Source organism: Lonchura striata, chromosome 5 (assembly GCF_046129695.1).
Source record: "Lonchura striata isolate bLonStr1 chromosome 5, bLonStr1.mat, whole genome shotgun sequence".
In the NCBI taxonomy this organism is placed as follows: Eukaryota; Metazoa; Chordata; class Aves; order Passeriformes; family Estrildidae; genus Lonchura; species Lonchura striata.
Window position 1 is genome coordinate 32,283,496 of NC_134607.1, and position 13,143 is coordinate 32,296,638.

Genomic DNA, 13,143 nt, shown 5'->3' on the forward strand with positions numbered 1-13,143 from the left:
TAATCATAGGGTAGGGTGCCATGAGTCTGATCATACTCAGCTACATCACTTGTCTCTGTGCTCTGAGTTCTTTCCCTGCTCTGCACTGATCCTTGATGGAGATGTCCAGATGGGTAAATCAGAGCTGCCAAGTCCTGAACCCTGGGAAAACAGAATGCTCATGGAGATGTTGATCCAAGACAGTTTTCTTGTGAGTGTGTACTGACATACAGAGGGAATTCCATGGAAGTGAAGTGTAAGTCTTGGCATAATTTTGGCAAATTTCACTACCCTGTAAAGACTGGTGTCATGATCTCAGGAAAGTGATTCAGCTTTTGAAGTTGAACACCTTTATTGCCTGTGACTTCTTAAAATTTCATGCTGACTTCGAAATAACAAGTCACCTTCCTGCCCATGAGGCTTCATTACTGTAATTCCCAGAGCACTGCTTGTAGCAGAGCATTTCTGTGGTGTGCTCAGAAAACACTGAACTACAAGCTTATCCCTTCAAGTAACTGTGATTGCCTGATTAATTGCAGTTCTTCACTTCTACAGTGGTTCACTATAAAGCAGCAAGATTGATTTAATTGGCACAGTTGTATTCTTGTATTTTTCAGCTCAAAGTTGCCTTGAAAACTCAGTCTAATATGCAAATGGATATCAGCAACCTTTTGTTTCTCAAAGGCAGTGCTCATCAGCTGTTTCCTGTGCAACCTTTGTATTAATATTCAAATCCTCCTCAGTCATTTTTGTTGCTGGTAAAAGGTGCTGTAGTTTTAAAATATATAAAACAATAATAAATAGAAAAAAATAACACTGTTTTGAATACCTGATATATGCATAATAAGCCAGAACTAACTAGTTAACAATTATTTTGAGGAGCAGCGTGAATAATGGATCATGTTTGTAATGGACTCACAGGTACTCTCAAGGGTGGATTCTCAAGTGTTTAATAAAGAGATGATCCTATACCTCTGCCTTTTTCTCAGTGGAAACCCTAATAATCTCTGCCTGCTACCTAGCTGCCTGTTTTTATAAAACTTCATGTATCTGATATTTCCACACCTGTGTCTAAAATGGTTGGAAATTAACTGAAAGTTTCAAAATTCTTAGCAAGAAAGGCACAAAACTTAAAACCAGAGAGAGCTGATCACATAATATTGTTTCCTCAGGTAATAGTGATTGATACAATATTTCCTATTACTCTACAAGGATGTTTTCAAGAAAATAGTTTTTTGCTTTCAGATCATTTTATTCAAGGAAAAAAGTAACACAGTGTCCAGACATTCAGCAACAAGGGCACTTCCTTGCAGTACAAGTAGCAATAGCAGACAGAAACTTGATGGCATGATTTCCCCATAGTCTCCATCTCTCCCATGTTCAGTTTGGGCTGCACATCATTCAGGAATGGAAGGCAAAGTAGTTTCTGGAAGTTACAGAAATTGCATGGAGTGGCATTGATAGTAGAAAAAAAGGGATTGTAATTTTAAAGGATGGTGTCCATGGTGAGCCTTGTGATCCAACAAAGAGGAGGAAGCCTCCTCAAAATGTGGTTTTGGTGCCCATCCAATTATACAAGAAGCTTGTATGCTGGAATAGGTGGGAGGAGAAACCCACAAAATAATTTAAAACTACAGAACATGGACAAGAGAAAACAAAGGTTACCAAGGTCATGAAATTTTTCTCAGTGGCTGAGCTTCTATGATTTCCATATGCACATGGGAATACCCTCATAGGGTCTTGTAACAGTGCTAGATTAAAGGGTGACTGCAGACACACTCAAAACATGAAACATGTATTCTTTTGGTGGGATAGGATATTAGTGTGCTAAGAGTTAGCATTTGCTGAAAGAGCACTTCAGCAAATACAGGAACAAGCAGGAGTGATGGCAAACTAATTTTCAGATTTTTAGCATGTTCAGTTTGCATGTATATGCAGTCTTTCATGTAGTAAGTCCCATCTGTGAAGTAGGTAATATTCTACTGCTTATGAATGGCATTCAAATACTTTTTTTTAACTTGTTCAGGTATTTTTGTCCTTTCTTGGTGTAGAAGTAATGAACAAAAATGCTAATGTTTAGATTCAGTTAAGCATATTATTAATTTTAAGAAGATGCAAAAAGGTTCTGGTTCAGTAAATAATTTCAGTGTTTACCTACTTTCCATTACACTGACAGTTTGAAATGTACTACATTGGCCTTATGGAACGCTTCATTTATCTTTTCTGAGCTGTGTTTCTTACAAAGTTGTATCTTATTAGTATAATGCCTTTGTGTACTAAAAAATTTTAAGATACACTTCTTCCTGTAACAAAAGGTCTGACATTTTTGTCTCTCATTTGTTTTTTAAAGCACTTTTGTGCAATGGAAAGTTTCACAAGCACTTGCAAGAAATTTTTGTTCCCATGGTCGTCCGCTACATTGATCTCATGGAATCATCAATTGCTCAGTCCATTCACAGAGGTCTTGAACAAGAGTCATGGCAACCTGTCAAGTAAGTGCTTTTTACAAAATCTGAACAAAGCACCTGCTTATAGTTTTCTTACTAATAAGGGGTTCTCCCCTGTTATCCTCTAAATATTCTATTTTTTATTGTATTCCTACATTGTTTATTTCTTCACAGGAGCATCACCAACAGTCTTCCTAATGTAGCTCTTCCAAAAGTTGCAAGTTTGCCTCTTAATCTTCCACAAATACCTAGCTTTACTACACCAACCTGGATGACTTCTTTGTATGACTCCACGTGTGTATTCTTCAATAACTTTCTGACTGTATGTCAGCTCTGCATGGCCTTGCTAGTGTTCTGTGCAGCTGTATTTGGATTGCATGGTGTTTATCCTCTCTTAGTTGGAAATTGTTGTTTCTTGGGAGTGAGCCAAGCATGGACTGTTAGTGAGTTCGCTTTCTAGTGCATTAAAATATAGCAGTCTTAAACCTAATAACTTAGAAAATCAACTTTGCAAAGATCTGCCATAACAGGAATGATATTTAATACTCTAAACAACCTAATGAGTCTTTTGAATTAATAAGCAGTGGGGAACCTCCTGGATGATTGATTCTAGATTGTGGTTTTGTAAAATGAGGCAGCCCATTATATTTTTTGCATGGGTTTGATTAACTCATTTTATATTGGTTTGGAAAGTTGTTGATTGTAAATATTGTCATCAGATTAAATAACCATGCTACATGAAAATAGTAAAATGTTAATAAGTACCAAGGGTAGAAGTACATCCCTTTCTTTGTCTACTTGAAAAAAAAAACTTTCTTTGTGATTTTTGCCCAACATTTCAGTGGTTTGTGGAAATAATCCCATAGTTACAGGTCTGATTTCTGTCTGAGGACACATTAATTTTTGTCAGAGAAAGGCTCAAGAACCTTATTTTAGCAAAAGTTTCATTAGGAAAGCATGAATATGAAAGACTTCAAAAAACACACATTCAAAACACATGTGTTGATAATACCATTTCAAGACAAGTGTTGTCTTTTCAAGTTTCGTGACAGATTCCTAAATAGCATTAGATCTATTTCTGCAAGAGTCATAGAATACCATGTTAAAAGGACCTCAAGGATCATCTCATCCAACTTTTCTTGGCAAAACCATGGTCTAGGATGGCCTAGTGCCCTGTCCAGAAAAATTTTTAAAATGTGCAGTCTTGGGAAATCCACCATTTCCTCTGGGGGAGATTATTCCAATGGCTGACTGTCTTCATTGTGAAAAATTTCCTCTACTTTCTAATCAGAAACTCCCCAGAAGTAACTCAAACCCATTATCCCTTTTCTTTTTCATGTGACTCCTTGTAAAAAGGGAGTAATATATTATCATTGTTGTTCTGCTGTTAATTCCCCTAAAAAGTGACAGAATTCCTCTTAATCCTTGGCTTTGGTACCTTTTGTATTTACTATAATAATGCTAGGTTTCTCCTGATGTGCTTATGCAAGTCATTTCAGCTTTGAATACAAACTAATTGGCCTTCTGGAACTCAAATTCCTTTCTGTTATCCCCAGGTTTTCAAAGGTCACTTTATTTCCAAATAATAGCTTTCAGAGTTAAGAATTGCTAATCTTGGATGTGCTCTTGTAGTCTGCTTTCTAGCACCCTCATCCAGTAAAAATAAATTGTATAGATGAAATTTCATGTATTTTGAATACTGAATTTATAATTAATACAGATTCTAGTTGGAGCATTATAGTAGTAGATATTTCCTAAATGAAGGGGTTTGTGCAGCAATATATCTAGACTGTTGTCAAAACATGTGCAAACATAGTAAAATTCAGCCATGGGCTCATCCCCCTTGCACATGTTCTTGTATTTAGTTTCATGGTATATATGACGCAGTATGCACAAAATCCTAAAACAACCAGGGAGGTGTTCATAGCACTTGGTGAGCAGTGAGGTTGACATGCTGTAAACACTTGCCAGAAATAGCTATCATTCTGCTGCTTTTCAAGAGAAGGAGGATTGAGCAGTATCTCTTACTGTGGTTGTGACCTTTGTAAGGCCATCACCCCCTTTCAGCCACTCCACACAGCATTCTAGGAGATCTGCCATGATGCTGGCTCTGATGGAGGTACCTCTTAATGTTCTTTCCCCAAAACGTGGAGCTTTGAGGTTATATTTATAAAATATGTATGAATTGACAGTCTCAATTGCAAGCAGCATTAAGTTACCTTTATAATACTTTGGTATTCAGGCAATATTTTAAGAATCAGCCTTTCTGCATTCTGATAGAGCCAAGTAAATTGTCATAATGGTCACGTATTTGGGTAAAAAAAAAAAAGGCAAAAACACTGCAAGTCACTTGTCCCTCCTCCCATGCTAAGGAGTATCCTTTTTCCTCCTGGTAACGGTGACTCAGTTTCTGGCAGAGGAAATGACTATTATGTCATAGAAAGGAGGAAGGTTTTATTTTTCTCCCTCTTCTCCCATCCCATCTTTTTCAGGAAGAACACACTTGCTAGTTAAGTTCTTCAACAAGGAGTAACCCAATACCTTTGCTCCAATACTTCTAGAGCTTCCTGACAGTTTTCCCTTTCAGTGTGATGAAGACCCCAGCTTAGATGGACTAGAGGGGTATACATACACTCAGCAGAGTCATCTGATTCAGGAGCACGAGTGGACTCCTCTCCACTGCTTCCCCCAAGTCTTTCTTTCCCAGTTCACAGTGCTCCCTCCTCCTGGCCACAAAACTGATGATTTGGCAAGAAGATGACTTCGTATATCACAGAGGTCTGCAGGACTTTCCTCCTTCTCTTTGGAAGTGATGATTTTGGCCAATTAATCATTATCAATTTAAAATACACAATGAAGAATCCAGAGTCAAAAAGAATGAGAATGAGTGGTCTATGAGCCAACTGTGTCAAAGGTTTGCTGAAGTCCTGTGTCTCTTCTATCTGTAATAGAAAAAGAATTATTAGTCTCAAAACTTTACTAAGGTTTGTGTCCATGTTCTCAAGCTCATGTTTAAGTATATTCATATTCAATAGAGCTATTATGTGCCTACCTGAGAATTTTGTTGAAGAGAAAGAAGTGAAAAGATATTCACAGTTGAGCATCCATTTGTGTGCTTTATTGATGAAAATAGATTTTCTCCATTTTCACTTTAAAGTTGCTACAATTCTCTTGAACATTACTAGAAAAGACTGATTATATTTTGTCCTTGATCATTTGTTTTGCAGCAATAAATATATGCTACTTATAACCGCATTTAGGAAGATCATTATCTTTTTCACTTCTTTTTGGGCATTGGAAAGTGCAATATGAAAAGGGGAAACTTATGAGTAGTAGTCTGTTTTTCTTGATTGGTCTCTGGAGAAGATAACTCAGAGGACACATTGGCTAGACATGCAGAGCACTGTGAATTACTCTTCCATTTGGCTGAGGATAATCTTAAAGAGCAAAAAAGTTTGAATATTCTGTAAAAGCTTTCAATCAGCCACAATGAGTTTTTCCTTACTTATTCATTAATTCAAATATACTATTTTAAATGGCTCGTCATATTTTAATTTTGTTTTGTGTCTTCTGGACCTGGCTTTTAAGTTAGATATGTGGGTAATTTTAATTGTTTATGGGTTAATTTATAGATTATTCTTTTCAGTGCAGATATAACATAGTTTCCCTAACCAGAAATATTGTAGATACACACCTGAGGTTGTCTGTTGCTATCTCACGCCAGTCTAAAACATCATCAGCTTCTGGAAAATTAAAGGCTGGGGAAACCTGGAATAAGAAATGTGTTTATAGGAGAATAGTTCTGTCTTGTCTTCCACCCAGAAAAAGCAACATCAAAGGAAATGTGTCATCTATATTCTTCCTGCTATAGCTCAGCTATAATGAGTGATGGGAGAGACAAAGCTGGGGAAGTCACAGTGCTCCAATAGTAACAGAGAGGGAGTTGGTATGAATATGTCTAAGCTACTGTGCTGGACCTCTCTGTGTGTTTGTGAGTGCTGAGGGAGTCAGAGGCCATCTTTCATCTCTGCTCTGAGGAGTTGTGTCTGCAGTGCCACAAACATTCCTGTCATAGAGCTTACCTCCAGTAAAGTGGTAGGAGGCCATGGCCTGCATTTCTAAGGATGGATATTTAGAAGTATGGCCATAAGACTGATGGCATGGTGAAAACTGGCTGATATGCTTTCTATGAATAAGGAATTTTGAATAGCTAGGTCCTATTGAGCGTTCTAGAAGACAAATTTATATTGTGGGGCAGATATATTTCCTTCCAAAAATACTAATATGCAGAAAGAAAGAAGACCTAAGAAACTTGTTTTGATTCCTTGATCCATAGGTTGCCTCAGTCTTGAGCTAAGAGAAGTCATGGGGTAGCTCTGTCCCCAATGTCTTTGAGGGACTTTACACTGACTGATGCTTGCAAAGGTTCTGCTCCATCCTTCTGCCTCATCTGCTGGTGAAAAGTAGAGAGATGGGGCTGAGTGCAACTGACACTGAAATTATTGAAAATCTTGTTCTGTTGAAGAAATTCTCAATTGACTTTCTGAGCCCTGAACATGTATTTTGAGGCAGCATAAAGAATGAAAAGCTGGAGTGCACTAGCTGGGGTTTCACAGTGGATGTAGTGCTTTTGCCATGTTTTGTAAGTGGTTCTCACAAGACACAAGTTGGTAGTATGTCATTAGTAATCTCAAAAAAACAATTGCAGTAGTTTGTAAAATGAACATCCCTGTCCATGGTAGATTGTAGATGAAATGAAACCAGCTGCTTTTGAATCTTTGGGTTGATTGAAAATATTCTTAGATATTAAATACTTACATTTTCATATCCCAAGCCACCCTTTTGAGTTTCATATGTAGGCAAGAAATTATTCATTCTATATCTACTCTGAAGTCATGTGTGGGAGTATCTTGCAACCAGTGTACTTTATTAGTATACTGTTTGACTAATTGCTACTGCTTAGGTACCTGGCAAGCCCAGTGGGAAACTGCCTCTTTCAGCTGTCAGTGGATAAGTGAATTAAGGCTGCATGCAATTCCTAGATTTGATATGCTGCAGGTTCTTGGAGAAACATTATGTCTTGGATCTTATTTTTGTGCTGTGTTCAGTACAATGCAAGGCATAAAGCCATAAAATAGTTTAAAAGGGACCTCTGGAGATACCTGGTTCACTCTCCCAATCAAAGTGTGACCAATTGCAAAATTAAATTCCCATTAAAATAAATTTGAATATAACAGGATGTGCATAATATTTGCTTCTTTTAATCCCTGGCAATCTTCTGTTACTGCTATGACATGATTAATAAGAATGAACAACTGGGCAGTACCTGAAATATTAAGTTTTGGCCAGCAAAGCAGTAGAGTATGTGCTTATTTTTAAAACTATGGGTAACTATAATTGTTTTTAAAGAAAGAATGTCAGTTCAGTTTCCTGGTAGAGCAATATTATTCCTTTTTTTTTTAGACTGAAGTAGCTTTACCATGCACATTCAAATAAAACTTTCCAGTAGCCAAGAATGTGTCCTGTCCCTTCACAAAAAAAAAAAAAAAAAAAAAAAAAAAAAAAAAAAAAAGGTTCTCAAATTATGGATACAGATTCAATCTTAATTTGAATGCAGGAATTACTCCTGTGCCAGAAAGACATAAAATCTGAGTTTAGCTCTTCTTTTGAAGCATTTAGCAAAGAAATTAGACATTTGTGTTAGGATGTGTGATCCAGGAACAAACAATTTCTGTTGTAGCATTTTATTTTCTTCATCTTATTAGTATGATATGTTCGTCAAATTCAAATGTCATTGGACAATACTGAATAAAAAATTGAAGAATGAAAATTAAAAATGATATGAAAAGAGAACAAATAAATTAGTGTTTCTCAGAGAATGAATTTTTTCATGAACTGTGACTGTTATTGCATTTACTATAATTGTGAAACTTTATTTGGTAGTCTAAACAAATTTAAGTGGCTACTGCAGTGTAGTAGTAAACAAAGTAGTAAATTTGCATAAGAATACATTTATGTTATTATGAATTCATTGGTCCTCCTGACTGCTAAAGAATTTCCTTTGGAATTCCATCAGGTGAAAAAGAAACAACTATGGGAGAATAAAAAGATTAAATTTTATGATCTGATGATGGAAATTATTAGTTTTGTTTCTTGAGAAAGTTTGGTTTGTTTTCTAGAAAATATGTGTTTTTATCAACAGTTATATAAATACTGAGATTCTCCCATTTCTGTCCCCATCTGATTTGTCTTACTCTTTTACCCCAATCATCTCAAAACTTGATTTAGTCACTTTTGAATCAGATATGTTCTAAACAAAGCGTCTGCAGCTTCACTCACTGCCAGTGTACACGGCGGATGCAATGATATCTTCAATATTTACTTCTCATATTACTTAAAAAACAGTCCAACAGGATTATAAATTTTCCAGGAACTTTGGTTGTTTTTTCCTTCTGTTCCTTAATTAAACTTAGGGATGTATGAAAGTGGTCCCTCAGCAGGTAGAACCCTGTGCAAGTTGCAACCTTAGCAGTCCCATGGGCCTTTTCCTGTTTCTGCTGTTTTCTTTCAGGACCACAATACAATACAAAATTAAGTTACTGTGTAACATAAGTGGGGAAAATATGTATAATACCATAAAAGCCTAAACTAAAAAGTGTGTTGGGACTGTGGGATATCCTGCTATGCTCCATGATGAGATCAAAACCTGCACCATTAAAACCAGAGCCAGAGCTGGTCGCTCAGAGGCAGCCTTTCCCTTAGGCAGGAGCTCCTGCTGCCAGCTTGCCAGGGTCCCCTCGCCTGGTCTGGAGCTGCACTGGGCACCAAGGCAACCCTGCAGATGACAGCTCTGGCTGTGGTAGCAGAGGAGCAAGGGGCACGTGGGTGTGTCTGGAAGGTGATGGATTCGAGTGCGATGCTGAAGCAGTGCTCCTGCTGCATCCCTGCTGCACTTCAGGGCACTGATTGTGAGCTGTGCTTTAATTCACTCACTGCCCACTGCCCACGGTGGGACCCAGTGGTGCTGCCACTGCCTGAGGCGTGCATTAGGTGGGCAGGTATTAGAGGTCCTTTCTGGTTGGTTCATTCTGAATCTGACCCTGCTCTGTCCTGAGCACAATCATTGCTCATTGATTCCTTTCATGGGAGCTGGGGTCACTTAACACTTTGATAATTCTCTTCTTTAGTCATAAGGCAGAAGAAGCAAAATTACAGTCAAGATGTATTTAAACCGTTTGGATCTGAACTGTCAGACTGAGTTTTGGTTGCTTGTGTCGCTCACATCCTGGAATTCAATGTTGCATAGTATGCACTAATCATAAATGGTAACTCAGGCATTGCTATATAGCACACCATGAAAATGTAATTAATCTGTACTGACAGTGGAAGTGTAAATGAGCTTACTGCTTAGTTTAAGTTGTTGCATTTATCACAAGTGATTGTATTTAAATTCAGCAATCAAATGAGAGTGGAAGAACTTTAAAGCATTATGGGCAATCTGAGATGGCACAGAGCCATATTAATCTGCTGGTTTTGTTTGTACACAAATTTCTTTAAATAGTTCTCTTCTCTTTTTTTTTCCCACCCAGATCTGATGATATTCCCTCAGTTAGAATCCATGAGTATTTATCAAGGGGCTATTTTTCTGGTTATCTCTTTTACAGTATTAATATTAGCATCCTCATTTCTCTGGTAGACTTACCTACCAGTTATGAAGGCAAGAAAATGTATGCACAAAATCTTCACTATATTGAAAATATCCCTACTATTCCTGTACCCTATATTTTTTCTATCTTGATCTGAAACTTGAGCTATTTTATTTTCCATGCTCCCCAATATCCCATCTGCCTCCCTATCCAGTCATAGTTCTCAGCCAACAAATGAGAAATTGATCACTTTTTTCACCCTAAGGGGATATATTTTAAGTTTCCCACTACCATTTTCACATTTTTTAAATAAAAGCCACTGTGCTAAAAGATACATGGAAATGAAGGAGGAAGGTGGTGGATAAGAAAATCTTATTACCTTAATTATGTGGCAACTGCAATAGACATCCATACATTTATCTTCTGTTTCTTGGGGGCTTTGTTTTGTTTTGTTTCTTACAGCAATGGATCAGCTACATCAGAAGATCTTTTCTGGAAGCTGGATGCTCTGCAGATGTTTGTTTTTGATCTTCACTGGCCAGAACCAGAATTTGCCCACCATTTAGAGCAGAGACTTAAACTCATGGCCACTGACATGATAGAAGCCTGCGTTAAAAGGTACAGTTGAAATGATCACTTAAAAATTGGGAGAGATTTGAAAATTGGCACAGGAGGGCTCATGCTGGCTTGCAGGGGTATATCTATACCAGAATACTGTCACTAGAACCAGGGCAGGTCTAAAGAGATCGTGACTTCTATTTATTTCCAGTATCTGGCAATCAGCAGTTTTCCAACATCTAGGAAATATCAAGGAGAATTTCTCTGTTGTGAATGGACCCTTGGAAGTGAATAAATCAAGTTTGGATTTTTTCTATTCCATATTAGTGGCAAATATTAACAGAACTCAGAATTCTGCTAGAAGAAATCCTCTTTTTGCACATTTCCCTCTCCCTTTACTAAATTAGTCTTCATGTTCAGTTAATAACAGCATTATTTAATTTGGCAGTTTTAGAGTACTGTCTCTAAGAAATATATTACAAACATAGAGTGACAATGTTTCTGCATTTATACAACAAACATAAGAAAGCTGGCTGATAGTGATCCAACTGAAATTAAGTTCTATAATGCTAAACTTCTGAAAATTACAGAAAATGTAGTGCTGTTTTTTCTTGAGCTGTGTGTTAGTACTATTGGTATATTATTTTAAATTAATTATAGTTGATCTGAAAATACCTCTGCCATAGCTTTCAGTAAATATCACTGAGTTTAGAAGAAATATCTGTATGTCTAGAAAATTTACAGAGGTCTACAATGAGTTGCTTCGGAAAGATTAATCTGGACATATAAAAATGCAGATTTTTAAAAAATGTAATAGAATGGGGGAAAATAAATTTTGTAGATAATTTGTGTTAATAATAAAATGTAAATATTACATTTGACCTATTACTATATTATGTAATATTACAATATTACACAAATATCAATACAATATTGATAAGAAAGGCTAAACAAGCTGAGAATCTTTACAGATGGCATAGTATTGCATTATTTTCTCTGAACACAGTAGGAAAAAGTAGAACCTCAGGCTATAAGCCTAGAGGTTCAGGCTATGAGTAGAACCTAAGGATATGAGCCTGTTCCTAGAGCTAGAGTGATGAAATCATTATTAAAAAACAGAAAAATTTAAAATAACATTTCTATTTTATTATGAAAGTGGAATGATACAGGGAATGGAATAAAAGTTAAAGTTGTAACAAAGAAAGGTAGGAAACACTAAAATCGAAGCAATCCATCTGTTCTAAAAAATTTGGCATAGAAGCTCAGTCAGTTACAGTTATCTAAGAAATCTTAGAAAAATTGTGAAATCTCAAAGGACTGGAAGACTATTAGTATTATTCTAGTCTACAAAAACATAGAGTAGAAAAGACATTCAGTGCTAATATGTGGATTATATCGATTTTGAGCTGGAAAAAGAAAAAAAAAACTTCACTGTCTCGCCAACATCATTATAAAATATCTTAATATTTTGAACTTAATACATAATATACCAATCTTAAGACACTAATTATATTTTTCTGTGGTCAAAGATACTGGATGTCAGATAATAAACATTAGAGTAGCAGAAAAAATTGATTAAATTCTTATATTATAACTCTTCTTGTGATATTAACATGATCTTAAGAATTTTTAAAATTGAAATAGGATTCTTCTATTCCCATCTTCTAAAAATATTGTGTGAATTTCTGGTACCCACATTTAATAAGTGTGGAAATAAAATACTTTATGTGTGTTGAATGACAGTTTATTTCAGTGACATTGCTCCTTATTTACACTGTTGTGAGAAATAAATAGGGAGTTTATATTATGAATCTCCTAAAATTTCTTAATTTTCAATATAAATATTAATATTTTATTCATATTAAACTGATTTTCTTTATTAAAATTCTCTTTCCATTAAAGCTAGAAGAGGAATTTCTCATTATATTCTTAGAAGCAAGCATTTTATACAATAAACAGCATTTAGCATAGAAAAGTTGGAAAATAAGGGGTATTTTCATTGCTTTATATTAAACACAAAGAAACATTGTTACCTAGAAAGCAAGAAGATAATACTTTTATTGGTCAACTGAATTCACTAAAGAAGGGCAGAACCTTGAGATGACCATCAGAACAATTATTTACTGAAAGGTTGATATTCTGAATTTACGGAATTTTAATTCTAAAATGTTCTCATGCATATGTATATTGTTAAGACAACATGTTCAGTAAGATTTATACATGTTTACAGTGGTTGTTCAGGATTACCAGAGATACTCATATTATAAATTGTGTTTTAATAAACAGGACAAGAATTGCATTTGAACTGAAGCTGCAAAAGACAAACAAATCAACAGACTTTCGTATACCTTCTTACCTATGCACAATGTTTAACGTGTTAGTTGACGCCAAGAAACAGACAACTAAACTCTGCATACTGGATGGGGGGCAAGAGGTAAGTGGAATTTTGTATGTTTAATTCTTATGTTTGGTTGATCTGAAACGTACTGTAGACTGTCCTTAGATTAGTTTCA

The 13,143-nt window shown here is 36.0% G+C and overlaps 1 protein-coding gene across 6 annotated transcripts in view; it reads left to right on the top strand.

Moving 5' to 3' along the window:
* The window catches only part of CADPS2 (calcium dependent secretion activator 2), a 282,332-nt gene that overhangs the window by 231,147 nt on the left and 38,042 nt on the right, over positions 1–13,143 (top strand). For 3 of the 6 annotated variants that reach the window (XM_021553475.3, XM_077783432.1, XM_021553477.3), the window contains 4 exons: positions 2,330–2,471; positions 2,601–2,720; positions 10,535–10,690; positions 12,917–13,064. In XM_021553475.3, the coding sequence (XP_021409150.2) occupies positions 2,330–2,471; positions 2,601–2,720; positions 10,535–10,690; positions 12,917–13,064 (566 nt within the window). The remainder of the gene's footprint in view (positions 1–2,329; positions 2,472–2,600; positions 2,721–10,534; positions 10,691–12,916; positions 13,065–13,143) is intronic. The other 3 variants (XM_021553479.3, XM_077783433.1, XM_077783434.1) reach the window with 1 other exon arrangement.